Source organism: Dendrobates tinctorius, unplaced genomic scaffold (assembly GCF_039654945.1).
Source record: "Dendrobates tinctorius isolate UK_male_01 unplaced genomic scaffold, ASM3965494v1 ptg000034l, whole genome shotgun sequence".
Taxonomy (NCBI): domain Eukaryota; kingdom Metazoa; phylum Chordata; class Amphibia; order Anura; family Dendrobatidae; genus Dendrobates; species Dendrobates tinctorius.
Window position 1 is genome coordinate 16,283,765 of NW_027361702.1, and position 22,632 is coordinate 16,306,396.

At 41.1% G+C, this 22,632-nt stretch overlaps 1 protein-coding gene across 2 annotated transcripts in view; it reads left to right on the forward strand.

Moving 5' to 3' along the window:
• ASTN2 (astrotactin 2) overlaps positions 1–22,632 on the forward strand; it is a 1,339,273-nt gene that overhangs the window by 127,420 nt on the left and 1,189,221 nt on the right. For both annotated transcript variants that reach the window (XM_073573127.1, XM_073573126.1), the window contains exon 2: positions 15,006–15,193. In XM_073573127.1, the coding sequence (XP_073429228.1) occupies positions 15,006–15,193 (188 nt within the window). The remainder of the gene's footprint in view (positions 1–15,005; positions 15,194–22,632) is intronic.

Below are 22,632 nucleotides of genomic sequence, written 5' to 3' on the forward strand. Positions count from 1 at the left end.
TTCTGCGATCATCCACCACTGTTGTCTTCCGTGGGCGCCCAGGTCTTTTTGCATTGATGTGTTCACCAGTGCTTTCTTTCTCAGGATGTACCAAACTGTAGATTTTGCCACTCCTAATGTTGTAGCAATTTCTCGGATGGGTTTTTTCTGTTTTTGCAGCTTAAGGATGGCTTGTTTCACCTGCATGGAGAGCTCCTTGAACCGCATGTTTCCTTCACAGCAAAACCTTCCAAATGCAAGCACCACAGCTCAAATCAACTCCAGGCCTTTTATCTGCTTAATTGAGAATGACATAATGAAGGGATTGCCCACACCTGTCCATGAAATAGCCTTGGAGTCAATTGTCCAATTACTTTTGGTCCCTTTAAAACAGGGTGGCACATGTTAAGGAGCTGAAACTCCTAAACCCTTCATCCAGTTTTAATGTGGATACCCTCAAATGAAAGCTGAAAGTCTGAACTTCAACTGCATCTGAATTGTTTTGTTTAAAATTCATTGTGGTAATGTCTAGAACCAAAATTTGAAAAATGTTGTCTCTGTCCAAATATATATGGACCTAACTGTATACTTATCTCCTAATTAGTTCTTTGGGACTTTTACATTTTCTAATACAATTGTTTGCTTTTGATTATGTAGGCGGCCATCTTGTATTTAGAGGTGAGCTTTACAGTAGCAACAATATATCGGTTCTCGCTTCTATGGGAGAGTTTTTTAGGCATCCTGTTTGGAGGTCATTGTACAAAGAAAGTCCGATGGTGAGCTATGACATCGCCTTTTGTGAAGGGTGTAATCCGGAGTCAAATTTGATATTAGAAAAATTTTTTTAACAGTGAGGGTGACTAATGAGTGGAACAGGCTGCCACGAGAGGTGGTGAGTTCTCCTTCAATGGAAGTCTTCAAACAAAGGCTGGACAAACATCTGTCTGAGATGGTTCAGTGAATCCTTCATTGAGCAGGGGATTGGACACGATGACCCTGGAGGTCCCGATGACTCTAACATTCTGGGGTTCTATGATCCATTTTTACACAAATATTTGGACACACTGGTTCATGCAATGGTTTTCCCTTCTTATCGGAATGTGCACATTGTAAATTGAGACTGAAGGCAGCAAAACTACGAGAAGAAAAATATGGAAAAAAGGAGTAAAAATACCAGTGTGAAACCAGAATATGTGCTAAACATTAGATTCCTGAAAGTACGAGTGACCTGTCTGACTGACACCAGAGGCAGGCAGCAGGCAGAGAGTAGGGAAGGATGGCAGATATGTGAGTACGACGGATAGCATGATTTTTTTTACATGTTTTATTTTTATACTTTTTGTTACTTGTTGCTCTTTGCTATGATCCTTACTATATTTTTGCAAAGAACCTACATCATAAATACTTTGCAGTTTGTAGTGATTTATTAATATCCAATTAATAATGTTCCTTAATGAGTTAAATTGACCATTCCAGAAAGAGGAAAATACTCATTATAACCAACCTTTGCTATTTCTGATGTATTAATATTTTCTAATGTACATTAATTCTTTATCTTCTGGATAGATGAGAAATGTGCCTATTGGGGATGGAGGCTTTGAATTTCTGCACTTTTCCCATGTGCTGACATATATTATACATGTCTTGAGGATGTGTATTTTGCAGTGAGTAGATAGAAAATCACAAGGTCTTACATATCGAGGCTTATTGTTACAGTAATTATGTGTACAGTGCACTGCTCATACTTTCTTGAGACCGTACATTATGGCACACTAAGTAACACAAATGTTATTACAATTGGGTTGAAACAGAAAGTATGCTGTTAATGAGAAAACAAGATTTTGAGTCTGAATTTTGATATTAAAGAGGAAAACATTTTTTTTTCATTTTTTAGCTGGAAAGTATTTAATATTGTAATAGTATTAGCTGCCCTTAGAGATAAGCAAATTGATTTGCAGGACTTTCGTCCAGCGGCCACACCGGTAATCCATACTCTCCAAATTGAGCCAGTGCCTCTTGTAATGTTAGTGGGTGTGGACCCACTGCACCTTGAGCCAGACTTACCCTGGAAGGGCGCGACTAAGCGACTACCAGGTACTCACTAGAGCCTGTGATGGTGAGGATAGGTTTTGCCACCAGTAGACACCAGGCACCACTTCAGGGTAGTCCCCGGCATTGCATCAGTTGACTGACCGGTCAGAGTCATTGGTACGAGGTACAGGTGGACAGAAGCAAAGTTGTGGTCAGACAATCCGAGGTCATGGCAGGCAGCATTGTTTCAATATACATAGCCGAGGTCAGGATAAAAAGGAGAATTTCTGCCTGACCAGAGATAGATCTCTGTCAGGCAGGCAGTTGGCAATGCTTGCCTGTAAGTTCTTAGCACCATAATAAAAACTAGCTAAAATCTCAGATAACCACTTTACCCTTTTTTGCTACTTAAAAACAGAAAATACAAGAAGAAGTGGAGTCTCCACCATGTGCGTTCTCTCCTAATTAGCCACCACATGAGAGGAGTGCAGGAGCCAAGTCTGTACAGTAGAGATGCTACAGTCACATTGAGAGCGCTGTGCAGTAGTGTGATCCTGTAGCAGTTGTGGCAAAGGCAGATGGGCGGTCCGGACCTGTTCACAAGGATATAGAGTCACAGTGAAAGCACTGTGTGAACTCTGCTCCTCCGACAGTGAGCACATTATGGAAACTCTGCTTCCCCAATCGTCTATACTCGATGTTTGGAGACCCATACACAAGACTTAGGGCCGGATTCATTATTTGCTTTTTTTTATTTCTTTTTTATTGTCCCATGGTGTCCGTTGACGTTTTTCTGCCAAACTCTTCAAAACGGTGGCCGTAATTCGTGAATTTTGCTCAAAAATTAAAAATGCTCTTTATTTTTGTCTTTACCTTTTTTGACACAATTAAGCAGAAGATGTTGCATGTTTGGTTAAAATGTAGCAACATTTGCCCCCCCAAAAATTAAAGCGTATGTAACACCACTCCAAAGGGGGCCAGAGATTATTTGCGTAAACATTTTGAGACTTTTCAGCCAAAAAGCTGTAAAAACTCCAAAAACAATGACAAATCTAAGCAAAAAACATTTCAATACATACAGTATAAAATAAACTTTAAAAAAGGTGCAAATAAAATACAGGCTGAAAACACTGCACTATTCAAAGGCAATTATTAATCAGCCTTACAGTGTATGTACAGATCAGAGTAGTTCTGACAGCACACTTCAGTTACTATTTTCTGAATGACAGCAAAATAAGATCATTATCCCTATCGCAATATTTATCGAAGCTATATTTCCAGCTTACAGAAAAAAAGGTTTAGAAACTTCTACATTACTTCTGGACTGACCATAGACTATAAAGTCATTCAAAGCCATCACTGCTTAGTATGACATCATGCACAATCAGAAGCGGGGAGTTGACTATTAGACACAGCCTGATTCCACACAGAAAAGGTCATAGACGCTGAACCAGCACTGTGCATACAGAATAGCAAGCACTGGTGGCCTGGTGGCACTTTCTTCCTCCAACCTAATGATTATGTGAACACTCGGTGTAGGGATTGAATTGGGGTTGCCTGGTCCTTGGAGACCCACACAGCTCTGCTGTGCAACCAGGAGGCTGAATTTCCACTGTAACTGGGGTAAATATTCCATCCCAAGTTACAGGAGAAATCAAATAAAAAAAAGTATTTAATTGTAAAAATGCCCCTAATGGTCTTTTATAATCTTATGAGGGAGGCAGAATATGTGAAGTAAATGAAAAATAAATAAAAAGCATAATAAAATAAATACTTTTTTTTTTTTTAAAAAAGCTAAGGCCAAATCAAATCGTTGTTAATAGCCTCGTCAAAAATTCTAAATGTGTCCCATATATAAAAATATTTGTTACAGATTGGGGAACAAAACATAAATTATATTTTAGTGGTTCCTTGGTTAAAAAAAGATGTGAAAACAGACATATTTTTTCTTTATTTTCAGACCGATAACATACGATATCAGCAAAAAACTAAAAGAAGAGAGCATGAAGATAACTTAAAAATTACAACCCGTGTGTCACGAAAAAGAGATGCAAGAATTGTCTGAGTATCCGAATAGGAAAAGATTCTATAACTCTTCAAACCTGTACAAAAACCCTCAAAATGATCCAGAATAGGGGCAAATGGCCTGTTCTAGACTTAGATAACCGCCTGATGGTGGCATAAATTAAGCGCCTTATGGCAGCAATAATTTGGTGTTGCATACTATATTTGGGATGTGTGTGACATATTGTTAAACATCAATGGAATGATATTTCTACATTCTTCAAATTCTGATTTTATTCCTTACCAGATATGAATAGACGTTGTCAAGCACATGATCTATTACAGATCGCTTTCACGAGAAATTAATTCCCCTTTGTCAGTCACTGATTTAGAACGATAAAGTGTGAAGTTGTATCTTTAGGAGCTGCTGAAAAACATCAGCATTTTCCTCGTTTAGAATTAATTCCACTCATCTGTGAATTACTGAGAACTTTAAAAGTCACCTCTGAGTCCTGTGACCTATGTAAATGAGCCTGTACAGCCGCCTCGTGCCATTTTACCGTCATAGAAGTCTTCGTTGACTTCTAATTTTCTTATCATTCCCAGTAGAGAAGCTTTAGTCCAATGTATTTTTTAAGCATGACAGAAATAGAATCTAAGCAAGTCTTAGCGCTGGTGTACAACCACTGTATGATGGTATTATGATGGCAGTACTATGTTTTGAAATTCACGTAAATCACTGCTAAGCTTTAATCTTTGTTTGCCAGTGTACACCTTGTCATAAATATACCTTTTTGAACACCCGTAATGATCAACTGCTTCAGGGCCGTTGCCTTTGTCTCCTCCTACAGTCATAAGCAGTGGCCCTGACATAGATGCTGTGTGGTGCCTGCCTGGATTACATCACTTTTGGCAAATCACATGGTCTGCATAAATGACCAATCAGGAGAGCCAGTCAGTGACCAATAGCAGGGCCCTGAATTGGTCAGTGGCTACTGGAGTTAAGTGAATAAATTCAAGTTGAATTGAATTCTACTCAAATTTTAGAAAAAATTTGTCAAAATGTATATTTTTTTGTAGTTTTTTTATTGAAAAAAATTTCTGCCATTTTTCTAAACTGTAAAAGGTCAACAAAATGTTAAAAAAAAATCTTTATACTTACCTTACCCCTCAACACTCCGGTCCTTTTGCATCACCCGCCCGGTCTTAGTCGCATCTTCAGATCTCCTCCGCTCGCGTTTAAAGCAAACCTGTCACCAGTTTTGGCCGGTAAGAGATACGGCCATCGCCTTTCAGGGCTTATACCCAAAATTCTATAATGTTGTATATCTGTCCCCAATCCAACTTGTAAGAGATGAAAAATAACTTTCATTACACTCACCTGTGGAGCGTTCCTGTTTGATGGGCATCGCTGGTCTTAGTCCAGCACCTCTGTTTTTCTTGCTATGCCGCCCTCCTGCTTGCTTCTTGTGATGCTGCGTCTCCTCGGCACCATGCTCCTGCTTGCTTCATAGCTCCTCGCCATCGCGCTCCTGCGCAGGCGTACTTCTCTGCCCTGTCAAGGGCAGAGCAAAGTACTGCAGTGCGCATGCGCTGGGGCTCTCTTTAAATCCCTCTCATGCTGGGCCAGGACTTCCAGCTTTGATGTAACCCAGAAGAATTCTCCATAAACACGCAAAAGATCACAGTGTCATGATATCAGAACGTACTCCGTGACCTCGCCTGCTCATGCACAGAACCCTCCCGAACCACATGAAAGTCGCATGTCCCTGCCCAGACTGAGAGGCCCAGCAATTTCAGCACAAGCAGCTGTGATCTGAAGATGCATCAAGGACCGCATGGGTGATGATGAAGAGTGGAGGGGCTAGAGAGGAGAGGGCTGAAATGAATATAGAATATAAGAATTTTTCTTTAATTTTTAAATATTACCCTTGTTATGCTCTTGGGTTTGTGTAGACCCCAGAGTATAATAAGGGACTTTAAAGTTGTGAAGAATAACTTGTGAATCAAATTTTCCAGGAAAATTTGAGCGAACAGGGAAATTTAAATGTTGCCCGATTCGCTCTTTTCAAAAAGCTACTTTGAGCTAAGGGATTTTACACTAAGAATACAAGAAGGCAGGACAGTTCTGCTGCTATTGCTGTTTATGCCACATATCTGTTCTTATCCTCCTGTTTTACAAGTCTATAAAAGTTGCTATAAGGGGGAATGCACAAAGAATTTAAAAAAAAGTGACTTTATTGTACCAAAGCAGTAAAGCATAAAAGACATAATAAGTTGTAAATTGGGTATCACTAAAACTGTATCAACCTGAAAAATAAAGTTGATGTGTCAATTAAATTGCCAGATGAAAAAAGGAATAAAAAGTAATATCGATTCCTGAGTCGTCTCGTCTGTACCCCATAATGGTTTCATTAAAAACTTCAGCTCATCTTGAAAAAATGAAGCCTTCACATACAGTAGATGTGTCAGTCAAAAATGTAAAAAGTTTTGATTTTAAGAATAAGGTGTCAGAAAAACAAACAATTTCATTGTTAAAATATAATTACTGTATAGTAGAACAGAAAAAAAAGTATTCAACTTCTTGCAGTATAGCCATAAATGTCCTGACCCGCAGAATAATGCGTGAACATCACAAAATGTGAAATGTTAAAAAAAAAGTGGTAGAATTACTTTTTTCTTAGTTATTCGTCCCAGAAAATGAAAAAATGTAACCAATACGTTGTATGTACCCTAAAATGATGACACTGGAGATCACAACTTGTTCTGGAAAAAAAGAAGCAATCATTTTAGCTACTCATCTCAACCCTCCTCCCAAACGCTGACCTAAAATTACCTGGCACCTCAGGGGTTAATAGGCGTCTGAGATCCAGCTCCCGTTTCATCACAGACTGTTAACTGGTAACCCCCCATTGCAGTTTTCCTTATGCAGACGGGTATAAGCTCACCTTGAAATTTGGCATGATTTCCATTATAAGCAAGAATTAAAGTAGCAGAAGAACAAGCAACTAAATCGCTAGAGAGAAAAAAGTAATATAGGTTATTAGGTAACTGACATACATAAAACAGAGACAGTGAGTAGGTTACCTGTGTATCCATGTAGAGCAGAGTTCTTCTCTGCCCAATATTATTGTCTTTCCATCCACAATCTGCTCTGCAGAAACCTCCAAACCTTCTTTAGAAGCTGCGAGGGAGCAGCAGAGAGCAGCTACTCAATTCTTTGCTCTTTGCCAAAGCAAAGTTTAAAGGATTTGGGTCTCGGATTTGTATGTGAATGCTGAAACACATCACCTTATTGTAAGTTTATGAGGTCCTCTAGCAGAATATTATTTATAAATTAGATTTTTATATTAAGTTTCTACAGAAATTTGTATAAAAGTACCTGGGTGCGGGTCTATGGGTGGTGATGGTGAGAGATGTGTTCCGGCGCAACCTGTATTTATTATTCTTTGCTTATATAACACTCTCATATTCAACAGCACTCTATAGTCATTATCATCACTGTCCCCATTGGGGCTCACATTCTAAATTCCCTATCAGTATGTCTTTCGAGTGTGGGAGGAAACCGGAGAACCCGGAGGAAACACACGCAAACATGGGGAGACCATACAAACTCCTTGCAGACATTGTCTTTGGTGGGATTTGCAACAGTGCTAACCACTGAGCCACTGTATTGCCCATTTATATTTTTTCAATGTAAACATTTTCTAATATAGGTATGATAGGCTTGTTACACGTGTCCCAGGTATCCCGGGCTTCGCTCCCCTCTCTTGGGTCCGCTGCCCTCTGTTATGCTCCATGTCAGGTTTTGTAAGTTGCTCTGTGTGAATGAATGTCATCTTCCTAGACTATTTAAGCCCCATTGACACACACACACCTGTGTTTTGGGATTGACACTCTAGACCTCTATGTTTGGTGTGCTCCACCTTCTGTCCATACTGTGCTTTACTTGCTTCCATCCCTGCTGGATTCCACTTTATCATTCTTGCTTCTCCTGAGATCCCAGAGTGTGCCAAGTCCTCACGGCCATGTGCCTTCCGGCTTGCTGCATCAACGCTCAAGGTTCATGTGCCCATCCGCACCTGGTGAGCTTAACAGAGCTACTGATTCCTGACAGCTTGAATTCCAGTCAGATACATGACATAGGCCTGTGTTTCTTGGGTCAGCTTGTGACCAGAGCAGTTTGTGAAGAGGGCTAGATGACTGCTTATTTCAAACGCTAAGTCAGTTTCCGTTGAAGATGTAGGCTAGCTTAGCTATTAAAATAAGTCAGTGTGAGCAACATGGTCTGAAGGTGATAATAAAGTGGGTAGGACTTGACGGACACAAGTGGTTCAGTGAGAAACAGGATGGTAGACAAGCAGAGCAGTAAACACCGGAAATCACAGAGCCAGGAACAAAGATATACACAAGAGCTGTAAATGTATAATCAGTCCTGAACTTGCAGCAATCAAATGGATAGTGGCAAAGTTGTATGCTGTCACTGGACTGATGGTCAGTGGCAAAGACATGCAATCAACAAACAAATGGTTAACCGCCAGCGGGAGTGATGAACTGGGCAAACTGGATACTAAAATTATGCACTGTTGCAGCAGCATTGTAATGTGAACAACACCAGTGTTATCAGAGAAGAGTTTGTTATACTATAATTACAGCAGACAAATGGTTATCACAGGTCTGGGGTCTGAGCCAGGAAGTAAATTCAGATAGATGAAAACAAGCAGGAATATGCTTACAGAATGTATGGTCAGGCAAACTCTTGAAGTACACATGGTAACGGAATGAAAAAATACCGAATACTCAGGCAACACTAGCCACCTGAGCCAGCCTAAAACGTCATTGTGTGATTACTTGGAAAACCCTGCATAGACTATAGAAAAGGAAGATGACCATGGGAGAAAGGAGCAGCACCTGGCACTGGTGTTAGGACAGGTAACAACATGTTTGCAGTGATAAGCATAAGGCACATTGACAGCCATATCTTCTCTGTGAACTGAGATCCAGTGGGTTCAGTTGGGATCTAGAAAATGGTCCTTAACCCATCAATATTTTATGTATGTCCAGTTGAGATACCAATAACAACAGTTAATATTGAGTAAATGCCTGAAAATTTCCATCAAGACCACAACATAAATGTTTAGATAAAGCGTCTGAAAGGAACTTGTGCCCAACCCTGTGCCATCGAATAATGGTGAAGAAGTAACAGAATGCAGCTACTCGAAGCTTTGCTCTTTGCCACTTTATACAAATGGAAGAATGTGTTACTCCAAGCAAAATATAGAGGATTGGGTCTCATATTTATATGTGAATAAAGAGTTTTTCAAGAAACAAAAACAAAACAGTGAAGACCTATTTGTATTTTTTAAAAAATACATACTGGCAAGAACTGCATTAATACTAACTGCGTCTTAGATGATGATGAAGTGCCACTATTCTCCTGGAAATTAGAATGTATATTTCACACCTGTATCCGGGGCTCCGCTCCCTTCTCCTGGGTTCGCTGCCCTCTGCTGTGCTCCACGTCAGGATTTTCAAGTTGCCCTGCATGAATCAACGACATCATCTCCCCAGACCTATGTAAGGCCCATTGAAACACACACTTGTATCTTTGGCTTGAGATTCAAGACTTTCTTTGGTGAGCTCCACCTTCTGTGCACACCATGCTTAACCTGCATTAATCCCTGCCAACTTCCTTCTCCTCCCAAGATCCTAAATGTGCCACATCCTCACTCAGAAAGTGTCTTCCAGCTTGCTTCATCAACGTCAGCGGGTCAGTACACCAACCAGGACCTTGGGCTTAGAGGATCTACGTTCTCTAGTGACTAAATCTGTTTTAGTAACTGTTGAGAAGAATGAGGACTAGATCTATAAATGTAAAAAAAAATCCGATTATTTAGTTTGCATAGTTCATTTTAGTTTTTTATGTGCATACACCATTGTCATATCCATTCTACTCCCATCTGCAATGAAGCTTCCTTCCATCAGTAATTCTCGAGAACGCAAAGGTTTATCTAAGTCTCCTCATTTAATGGTATCTTAGCTTTCCAGGTACTTAGAAGCCAGATTTCAGTACTGAACATCTAATGAACCTTCTCCTTTTCATAAAATTGTTATCCCTTGTTTACGGCTCCAACTTATAGGCTTGCGGATATGTACCTGCCTTTTGTCTCACTCATCTTATTCCCTTTTTATAGTAATCTCTTGTTAGATGAAGCATCTTAACTTCTTTAATAACAGTTCCTGTGGCGTTATCTCCATTATGTTCAATCCTTGTAGAACTTGCTATAGAGCCATGGAAAAATATGGTTGTGATACCCAGATAAAAGACAGTAATAGAGTATTAAAATCTGCAAGCGGCGCCTGGAAGAGATCCAAGAGGTGATACATTATACGTCTGCCATCTGCACATATTAATCACTACTAACAAACATTGACATCAGTATGACAATCACTTCAACAAAGAATGAAGGCTCAGAAAGCATGAGGAACATAAAAAGGTGAAGTCGGATTTTATTTTGACCGCTTGAGTCTTTATAAAAAATAGTTTTTCCTTTTACCATAAAAGTTTTAAAGTTTGTAAAAATGCTGCAAAGGAAATCCCACCAAGGACATCTACGAGGAGTTTGCGTAGATTTCCTTCGGGTACTCCGGTTTCCTCCCACATTTCAAAGACATACTGATAGGGAGTTTAGATTGTGAGCCCCATCGGGGACAGTGCCGATAATGTCTGTAAAGCGCTGTGGAATATGATGGCATTATATAAACAAATAATATAATATTTAGCTTGTGTTGCCTTTTGTGCTTCTGAAAAAGTATTTTAGAAGTGTATGAGGGATTGTGATTTTTTTTTATTTTAATAGTCTATATTTAATTTATATATTTAATATATTAATATTCTAATATTTCTTTATTTTTTATGTGACCAAGTTGAGTTTTAAATTGCTGCTATGAGCTGTTGTTTTTTTGGTATCATTTTGGGTTGCATTCAATGTTTTAATAACTTTTTCTTGCATTTTTGGTGGGATGAAGCTTTTAGACAGGGAGTTTATTTAAACTTTTGCTTTTCATTTTTTTTAAACCCTTTGAGGGACTTAAACTTGAGATTGTTTGATAATGTGTGCTTTATATTGGCACATTGCAATATACAGTGGCATCTAAATGAGTAAACAGCAGTGACTGAAGCTTGCTCTGGCTGGTACTGTTAGAGGCAGGTCTGGAGTGGGCTCAGCTCATGAGACCCCACAATACTCCAGCACCCGATGTAGCATAGGCGTACCCAGGATCAAAACTAGGGGGGGGCGAGCCATGGTCGTTCAGGTTGTAAAATTTTAGAATGAAAAAGGTGAATGAAACTGCTCCATACAGTATAATGAGCCCCATACCTGTATATAAATCATCACCAGCCCCAGCCCACTAAGCCCACCACATATACAGTTGTGGCCAAAAGTATTGACACCCCTGCAATTTTGTCAGATAATACTCAGTTTCTTCCTGAAAATGATTGCAAACACAAATTCTTTGGTATTATTATCTTCATTTAATTTGTCTTAAATGAAAAAACACAAATGAGAATGAAGCAAAAAGCAAAACATTGATCATTTCACACAAAACTCCAAAAATGGGCCAGACAAAAGTATTGGCACCCTCAGCCTAATACTTGGTTGCACAACCTTTAGCCAAAATAACTGCGACCAACCGCTTCCGGTAACCATCAATGAGTTTCTTACAATGCTCTGCTGGAATTTTAGACCATTCTTCTTTGGCAAACTGCTCCAGGTCCCTGATATTAGAAGGGTGCCTTCTCCAAACTGCCATTTTTAGATCTCTCCACAGGTGTTCTATGGGATTCAGGTCTGGACTCATTGCTGGCCACCTTAGAAGTCTCCAGTGCTTTCTCTCAAACCATTTTCTAGTGCTTTTTGAAGTGTGTTTTGGGTCATTGTCCTGCTGGAAGACCCACGACCTCTGAGGGAGACCCAGCTTTCTCACACTGGGCCCTACATTATGCTGCAAAATTTGTTGGTCGCCTTCAGACTTCAATTTGCCATGCACACGGTCAAGCAGTCTAGTGCCAGAGGCAGCAAAGCAACCCCAAAACATCAGGGAACCTCTGCCATGTTTGACTGTAGGGACCGTGTTTTTTTCTTTGAATGCCTCTTTTTTCTCCTGTAAACTCTATGTTGATGCCTTTGCCCAAAAAGCTCTACTTTTGTCTCATCGGACCAGAGAACATTCTTCCAAAATGTTTTAGGCTTTTTCAGGTAAGTTTTGGCAAACGCCAGCCTGGCTTTTTTATGTCTCGGGGTAAGAAGTGGGGTCTTCCTGGGTCTCCTACCATACAGTCCCTTTTCATTCAGACGCTGACGGATAGTACGGGTTGACACTGTTGTACCCTCGGACTGCAGGGCAGCTTGAACTTGTTTGGATGTTAGTCGAGGTTCTTTATCCAACATCCGCACAATCTTGCGTTGAAATCTCTTGTCAATTTTTCTTTTCCATCCACATCTAGGGAGGTTAGCCACAGTGCCATGGGCTTTAAACTTCTTGATGACACTGTGCACGGTAGACACAGGAACATTCAGGTCTTTGGAGATGGACTCGTAGCCTTGAGATTGCTCATACTTCCTCACAATTTGGTTTCTTAAGTCCTCAGACAGTTCTTTGGTCTTCTTTCTTTTCTCCATGCTCAATGTGGTACACACAAGGACACAGGACAGAGGTTGAGTCAACGTTAATCCATGTCAACTGGCTGCAAGTGTGATTTAGTTATTGCCAACACCTGTTAGGTGCCACAGGTAAGTTACAGGTGCTGTTAATTACACAAATTAGAGAAGCATCACATGATTTTTCGAACAGTGCCAATACTTTTGTCCACCCTCTTTTTTATGTTTGGTGTGGAATTATATCCAATTTGGCTTTAGGACAATTCTTTTTGTGTTTTTTCATTTAAGACAAATTAAATGAAGATAATAATAACAAAGAATTTGTGTTTGCAATCATTTTCAGGAAGAAACTGAGTATTATCTGACAAAATTGCAGGGGTGTCAATACTTTTGGCCACAACTGTATACATCATCACCAGCCCCAGCCCACTAAGCCCAGCACCACCTGTATATATCATCACCAGCCCTAGCCCACTGAGCCCAGCACCTGTATTTATCATCACCAGCCCACTGAGCCCAGCACCACCTGTATATAGATCATCACCAGCCCCAGCCCTCTGAGCCCAGCAGCACCTGTATATATATCATCACCAGCCCCAGCCCACTGAGCCTAGCACCTGTATATACATCACCAGGTCCAGCCTAAGCCCACTGAGCCCAGCACAACTTGTATATGCATCACCAGGTCCAGCCCCAGCCCACTGAGCCCAGCACCACCTGTATATATCATCACCAGCCCCAGCCAACTGAGCCCAGCACCACCTGTATATACATCATCACCAGGTCCAGTCCCAGCCCACTGAGCCCAGCACCACTTGTATATACATCAGCCCAGCCACAGCCAGCCCCAGCCCCTGTATATACATCAGCCACAGCCAGCCCCCAGCCCCTGTATATGCATTAGCCACAGCCAGCCCCCAGCCCCTGTATATACATGAGCCCAGCCAGCCCCCAGCCACTGTATATACATCTGCCCAGCCACAGCCAGCCCCCAGCCCCTACATCAGCCACAGCCAGCCCCCAGACCCTGTATATACATCAGCCCAGCCACAGCCAGCCCCCAGCCCCTGAATATACATCAGCCACAGCCAGCCCCTGTATATACATCAGCCCAGCCCCTGTATATACATCATCCCAACCAGCCCCCAGACCCTGTATATACATCAGCCCAGCTAGCACTCACTCACCCAGACCTGGTGTGACGTTACTGACTGAATAGAATAACAGCGATTGGCTCAGGAGCGCGCGGGTACTAGGATCACCTCCGGATGCCTGACCTGATACATTCAGCGGCGCATTTCATCCAGGGGCAGGAGAAGGGGAGAGAAGACCGCCCACAAAGAACGTCCTTAACCCCTATGTGCAGAGCACCTGGCCACTGACTCACTGATGCTTGCGTGAGCGCGCGCACCTGTAAATCCGCCGTGCTCGATGATTTAAAGGGCCAGGGCAGCAGGAAAAACAGGTGGCCTCATCATGATAGGTGTGCGCCTCTGCTTCTGGGAGGCCCATGCGATGTAGGACATACAGGTGCATCCTATGTCAGAAAGGGGTTAATAGTACAACGACCCCATCAGTACTCCACCAATAAATGTACATGTTATAGACTGTTGTTAGTCTGTCATGTCAAGTGATTTTTTTAGAATAAGCTGAGATGCAAATGACTTGTGTAGTATCACTCTATCAGACCATTATATGACTTGTATCTGCATTCTTCTTCAGGCTCTATTTCTAGTTTTCAGTTTTCTAATGTCTCCAGTAAATAGACAGAGAGAATAAGAGCTCCTTCCACACAGCATTTGAAGCAGCAGCACAGAGGACATTAAAACTGCAGTATTAAGCAGTGTTGCTGTGAATCCAGCACTGTCATAAGATAGAAAACGTAATAGAAGCAGTGGCAGAAACTTTGTGTGTCTCACTGCCTCCTATCTCCTGTACTAAAGATTGATTTTACCAATGAGCTACAAGTGAATTCTCAGTGCAGTAGGCTGGTAATTATTTTATTTGGATTATATTGTTATAAAAAAGTAAAATGATGTTTCGTTTGATTCATGATTCTACACTAGGAAGATATTTAGTCTGCTCTCCCATGGGGGTTTATGAAAACTAGGCACATTTTTTGTAGTGGCTTGCTAATATTACAACTAGCACAAATATTATATACCAGAAATACTATTTATACTGTTTGTGCGGTAAATTATATGACTATATAGTATTTGTGCCATGGTGACATTTCGCAGATAAGTTACATGTTCTAACTTTATTATTTTACACTGTGCGTGATATTTTTACCTACTGTTTTGTTTTTTCTTTCTCCTGTGTTTTCAGAGATGTCTGGCAGTATTGAAGACATGTCTCTTGTACACTGGACCCAGAAGTGGCTGGAAAATGGAACCCTTTACTTTCATGTGTCTCTACGGATGAATGAACAAACTTCATTTAGCACCCCCCCAACATTGCAAGAGCCTGTGCAAGAACTGGATGAACAACTCCATGTTCTACATGTATCAGTCATGGTGAGTGGGATTTATACCCTTTTTTTTTGCAGTATTGTGAATGATAAATGTGCAAAAGGTAAATGAATAATCATTTCTGACCAACAATTTATGGAAACCCCAATGCCCAAGCCCAATTTTGCTTCTTCAGTATGTATTGTTTTACAAATCAATATTATATATATATACTGTACATTATGCTTTGAAAAGTGTTATAAATCAGCCAAATCCCATGGTTTGGCTTGGGGCTTGTTGTTCCGCTTGCAGGGTCCAGGGCTCTTTGGTTTTTCCCTTTAATTTCTCTACTGATATCTGGACTTTGCTGCTGGTGGAGCAAGCTAAACCTAACAAGTCTAATGTAAGCCAGAGCTGCCGCCTGAGAACTTAAGATTGTGAGTTCGAGTCTCGGGAAGACCAGAGAAGAAAATTGTTTATTATGATTCTATACAGAGGTTGGACAGACATCTGTCTGAGATGTTAGTGACTTCTGCATTGAGCAGGGGGTTGGACACGATGACCCTGGAGGTCCCTCCAACTCTAACATTCTACGACTCTATGCCTAGTTGGAAGCAGAGGGCAATAAGGAAGCAAGGTGATAGTCCAGTAGGTCCATTAGAAACAAAGAGCAAGGGGGAGTCAAAAGTCCAAGTGCTAAACTAGCTAGTGATTCCAGGGGTTAATCAATAGAATGGTGAAAAAAGTCATGGAATCTGAGCAGCCCAAAACGCACATCAGATTATGTTGTATCTAATAGTATAAAACAGCTGCAACTGGTGACAGGTTTATGGGGTTTAAATAGGTCGCGCCCCCAAACCAGTCTCTTTATTGGCCTGCTGACCAGCTCCAGTGATTGGCTGGTCAACCAGACCACGTAATTGCCCCCTAGTAGATTTACTCCTCCTGACTGCTCCTGAAAGAGACCGTTTCTGGAAAATCGGAATCAGATGAGTTAATGACACAAACAGTTTATTATATTTGTAACCTTGTGCCTGAAATTGAAGCCATGCCTTTGCTTGGTGTGTACATGTCATCTGTCTCTGGTTTAAAAAAGCCAGTTATAAACCTTTTTTGTTATTACAAGGATTACACAGTGATGGCTCAGCCATGAAATAGGTTAGGTTATCAATATGAGATTGGTCAGCAACCCTCACTGATCAGCTGTCACAAGCTCTGGTGGCGACTAGACGTAAACACTTGGAATGGCGCCACTCTAAGTGGTGGCCAACTTTGGATTCTGCAGAACTGATCCTATTCAATCGAATTCCATGCGTTTACGTCCGGCCTTTGCTACTTGGTGGAGGTTCTGGGTTTAAGGACCCCCACGATCTGATATTGAGGACCTATCCTTAGATATCTGATCAAGGCTTGATTGTAAAAGCCGAAACGCGTCGTATCAGTAAACCTGTTTGTTCATTTCTTCATGGAATACATTTCTTTCAAATATAGGGAGTATCACCAGTGGATAGTTGTCTGTGACATTCTATGATTAAACTCTGTTGTGTTGTTTTCAGAGGGTGGAAGTAAAAGCTGATGGGATGTCACAACTAATATCTATGAACTGATGGGGTCTGTGTGCTAGCCATCTTCTGTACAGCGCACACCTGTCTCTCGGCGAGATTCATGCTAAAGTAAAGACCTCTGGGGTAAAAGTTCTTCTTGGTTAGTGAATATAAGGTTTCTGGTTTTTCAGAACAAAACCTATTTATTATCCTAAAGTCAGAACTCCAAAGCCTTGTTCAGTGTCAGTGATGGTGAACTACAGGGTAAAGCTAAATGTATTTTTGGATCTCTTAACTATTATTTTTCTTTCATTTTTTTAAGTTTTCAAACTTTTTACCAACCGCTAAGGACAAAAGTATAAACTTCAAAATGCAATGTAACAGATTAAAAATACCCTGCTGAACTATTTAATTTTACAGTCAAAATCTCGATTAAGAAAACTTTTTATATATTATTCAGACTTACAGTATGAGAAGTTGTAAGAGACCCCCAACTCAAACCATGAGGACCCAGGCTACTATGCATGGCTTTAGTGGTGGTACTCCATCTGGGAGTCTGATGACCCATACTTACCAAAATCTCTGTTGGTTAATGAGGAATATTTAAAGAGTAATTGTTGTTTTAATTTTTTTACATAAATCAATAGAACACATGAAAATAAGAAACTTTGCAAAATATCTTATCAGAGAAGTCTGCTTCTTTCTCCATAAGAATTGATCTTTCACTTTGTAAAATCTGTATCCAGTGAAGAAAGATGTTCACTTTACTGAGATAGGATATACCAGTTGGTGCTCATAAAATTCTATGGAAGGAGATGAGAGAAGCTAGAGGCAGATAAAGACATTCTGCTGTAAATGCTCTTGAAATGACAATTACACTTTAAGTTCCTCCCAAGCCCACCCACAGGACACTCATTCTCCAAGGGGACACTTACATGTTATGCTCAGTAGTTGAGGTGGATCCTCAAAGCCCAAGGTCCAGGTGGGCACACAAACCACTGACGTCAGTGTAGCAAGCAGATGAAGCACACGGAAAATAAGTAGCAGAGGTCCTGGAGCGCACAGACAAGTAGCAGGGGTCCTGGAGATCACTTAGAGGTAGCAGAGATCTTGGAAACCACAGAGCTACAAAGCTAGGAGGGATAGCTAATACTAGAGAAGAGAGAGAGAGGATTCAAAAAGATTTAAATAAACTGGAGAAGTGGGCAGCAACTAACAGAATGGTTTATAACAGGGAAAAATGCAAAGTACTACATCTGGGCAATAAAAATGAAAAAAGCATATACAGAATGGGAGGAATAGGGCTAAGCAACAGCACATATGAAAAAGACTTGGGTATACTAATAGACACAGACTGAATATGAGTCAACAGTGTGATGCAGCAGCAAAAAAGGCAAATGCAATTCTAGGATGTATTAACAGAAGCATACAGTCTAGATCACGTGAAGTCATTATTTCCCTCTACTCCTCTTTGGTCAGACCTCGTCCAGTTTTGGGCACCACATTTTAAAAAAGACATCAACAAACTGGAGCAAGTTCAGAAAAGAGCGACCAGAATGGTGACCGGTCTGCAAACCCTGTCTTATGAGGAAAGGTTGCAGGATTTGGGAATGCTTAGTTTGCAAAAGAGAAGACTGAGAGGAGACTTAATAGCTGTCTACAAATATCTAAAGGGCTGTCACATTGTAGAAGGATCAACTTTATTCTCATTTGCACAAGGAAAGACTAGAAGCAATGGGATGAAACTGAATGGGAGGAGACAGATTAAATATTAGAAAAAACTTTTTGACAGTTAGAGTGATCAATGAGTGGAACAGGCTGCCACGAGAAGTGGTGAGTTCTCCTTCAATGGAAGTCTTCAAACAGAGGCTGGACAGGCACCTGACTGGGATGATTTCGCGAATCCTGCTTTGAGCAGGGAGTTGGACCAGATGGCCCAGGAGGTCCCTTCCAACTCTACGATTCTATGATTCTATGATTCTATGAGAGAGGTTGCAGAGGACCTGGAGACCGCAGTGAGGTAGCAGAGGTCCTGTGGACTGCAGACAGGGAGCAGAGGTGCTGGAGACCGCAAAGGTCCTGGAGATCGTAGTGAGATAGCAGAAGTCCTGGAGACCACAGACAGGTAAAAGAGGTTCTGGAGACCGTAGACAGGTAGCAGAGGTCCTGGAGACCACAAACAGGTAGCAGAGGTCCTGATGACCTCAGACAGGTAGCAGAGATGCTGGAGACCACAGAGAGTTAGCAGAGGTCCTGGAGACCACAGAGAGATAGCAGATTTCCTGGAAACCACAGGGAAGTAGCAGAGGTCCTGGAGATCGCAGACAGCTACTGAGCAGGTCACGATGCACAGATAAACTATGAGTCTTAATAATAAAACACAGGTGTGTGTCTTGGTGCCATTTTATAGGTCTAGACAGATGATCACATGGCAGCAAGCTGAGTTACTTGCAAAGTCTGACGTGCAGCACAAAAATGTTTAGTTGACCAGGGTGAACGGAGCAAAGCTCGGGTCTGGTACAGGTGTGTAACACTACATTTGTGAAGGATTCTGTCATGGTCCAGTCCAGGTTTTGAGTTCTGTCTGCCCTTTTCCCAGGCTAATCATGTCAAGGGTTAACTTTGCCTGGCCTCATTTTGGATTCAGGTTTGCTATTTCTTCCTGCTGTGTCCTGCAGGCTATGTCAGTTATAATTCTGCCTACGGCATGAGTAGCTGACTCTTTTACACCCTGATTTGTCCTGCTGCTATTCCTAACTCGACCCGTGTCTGTGTTATTCCCTGCTCCCTGTCCCGACTCTGTGTGTCCCCTTTGTGTCTGGACTTCTTGGTACTTGAACTTGGCTTGGACCCTGACCTACTTTTGTCTCTTGTCTTTGGTATATCCACTCCTGACTGTTACTGATCCCCCTGGCTTGTCTCTGACCCTGAGTTTGCTTATTCCATTGGTACTGCACTACAGTCTAGGATTTGACCCGGCTTGTTTGACTTCTCTGCTGCCATCTGGTGGTAGATATGCTGCTCTGCAGCAGGTCTGCTTCATCTGTGTGCATGATCTCTCTCCACTCTATCGCAACCTAGCAGAGCTAGCTTCTACCTGCACTGCAGCAGCAGGATAGATTCATACAATAATAACCTCCTTTTGGACAAAGATATTTCCAAAAATTTAAGGCAGCTTCTGCGAATTGAGGACTTATGGCATCTGCGAGAACATCAACCTGTCCCATGAGTGACTAATAGACATCATACTGAGCCTGGATGTACAGGTCACCTCCATCTGTGTAATAGTGATTTGTGTTATAACGGAGTATTATATCCCCCGAGTCTCCCTCTGTGTTCCTAATATACTACAATCAGTTCGAAAACCTAATAAATGCAGCATTAATCTAATATAACCATGGAACCTAATATACCAATCATGTTTTCTATGACAACACAACAGTTATTATGTTACCGCTGCCTCAATCTCTTGAGTGCCAGAGGCTTCTAATTTCTCGATTTCACTCTGCTATTAGAGTAGAACAACATCTACCTTTACTATACAATTACATAATCAGGTCTTGTGTTGTATGACCATGGGAGAAAGCCATGGGAGCTTATCCCAATTGTGTTTTCTTGTGAATTTGTTTCATTTTTACTGATGTGGATATTTGTATTATGTCAATATATCTACTGTATCAAAACCAGGAAACAGCGTTTTGTCCAGTGGGTGAAATATATCCCAGAAAAATGAAATTTTTTACCATTAGTTTTAGTAGGGAGATAAAGATGCAATTCTCTACTGTAACATTATTGCTGGACCGATTCCTAATCCTGTTTTTATCCTCCATGAGAGATGTTTATTGAGGATAAAGGTTGCAATAAACTCTGTAAATTGATTGGTGGTTGAGGATACCAAGAAATTCTACTAAAGTACTGTGTTCTCAACATTTAAGGAAATCTACAGTTTAATAAGCTGGATATTGTTCAGTGGGGTCCAAGTCACTGGACCACCACTTTATGATTAGCAGAATAGTCTGCAGCTACAGTTGTTACACGGAAATCTTTAAAGGCATCTAGAATTCTAGATTTATTATTTTAATTTTTTTAATGTCTAAAACTTTTTTTTACTTGATTCTTATATATTTCTTGTTATCCAAATCTGTCTTTATAGGATTTGAAGATCTTTTTATACAGAACTCCTTCCTTGAGCCACCACTAGTGGGTGCTGACTTCATATTGATTTGTTTTTAAAGGGAATCTGTCACCAGGTTTTTGCTTTCTCATCTGAGAACAGCATAATGTAGGAGTAGAGACCATGATTCCAGTGATGTATCACTTATTAGACTGTTTGCTGCAGTTTTTATAAAAATCTCTGCTTTCTCTGCTGCAGATCAAGCAAAGCTCTAAATGATAAGCTCTGTATAACCCCGCCCACACCACTGATTGGCTGCTTTCTCACTGTGCATATGCAGAAAGTGGTAAATCTGACTGCAGTACCTTTACCAATCAGTAGTGGGGGTGGAGTTATACAGAGCTCATGAATATGAAGTTTACATAACAGCAGGTATACTTGTTCTCTAGTGATAACCTCTTGCTGATAAAACTACAGCAAGCAGTCTAGTAAGTGACACATTACTGGAATCAGGGTCTCTTCATGTACATTATGCTGTTCTCAGGTTAGATGTAAAAAACCTGGAGACAGACACCCTTCAAGGGATATTCCCATTTTAGACAGAAGTTATGTCGTTCATGTTTGATAGATGAGGGTGACTGGAGTGAAAGGAAGCCACTTCTCCATTCCAGATCCATAAGCAAGGACTGTGATTTAATCCAAAAACTTAAAGGGAATGTCCTGTGTCCTGCTTTATTTGAAATTACAATAAAGTTTTTGCATATTTTTTACCCAAAAATGGCTGGATTCTTCCTATACACTTGTGCTCAAAAGTTTACATACCCTGGCAGAATTTTTGCTTTCTTGGCCTTTTTTGCAGAGAATATGAATGATAACACCAAAACTTTTTCTCCACTCATGGTTAGTGTTTGGGTGAAGCCATTTATTGTCAAACTACTGTGTTTTCTCTTTTTAAATCATAATGGCGACCCAAAGCATCCAAATGACCCTGATTAAAAGTTTACATACCCTGGTGATTTTGTTTTTGACTTATGACAAATGCCAGGAAAATAGTTTGGGATGCACAGAAAAATCCACATGTAACACCAGCTGAAATATTGGACTCTCTGAAAACTAGCGGTCTGGCTGTTTAAGGCTGTGTGCACACGCTGCGGATTTTGCTGCGGTTCCGCAGCGGTTTTGGCCGCTGCGGACCCGCAGCAGTTTCTGCTGCGGTGTACAGTACAATGATTCCCTATGGGAATCAAAAACCGCAGTGCAGACGGTGCGGAATTTTCCGCGCGGATTATCTGCGGTTTTCAATCCGCAGAAAGAATTGACATGTCAATTCTTTCTGCGGATTCCCCTGCGGTTTGCCATCTCCTCCATTGAGGAGATGAAAAACCGCAGGGCAAAACCGCAGAGCAATCCACAGGTAAAACCGCAGGTCTTTTGACCTGCGGTTTCACCTGCGGATTGTATAAAATCCGCGCGGATGAATCCGCACCTTTTCCGCAGCGTGTGCACACAGCCTAAAGATGCACAATAAGGAGGCACTTGAAGAAAAATGGACTTTACTATGTACTAGATGATCCGAAAACAGTCTTCAGAGAGGAAGAGGACTTGAACTCAAGTGCCACCTATCGAATATAGGAATCCTAAAAGTCAATATCAACCCATATGACATACGATATAACCAAATCAGAATCTCAGTTTTCAGACACAATGTTTTGGGGTGTTGCCCCTCCTCAGTGCAAAGCATGAGATCTGATTTGGCTGTATGAGAGCATTGCTTTATTATTGTTATTATTGTCTATTGTTTGAGCACCATTGATTCCATGGTTCTGTACAGGAGAAGGGGTTACATA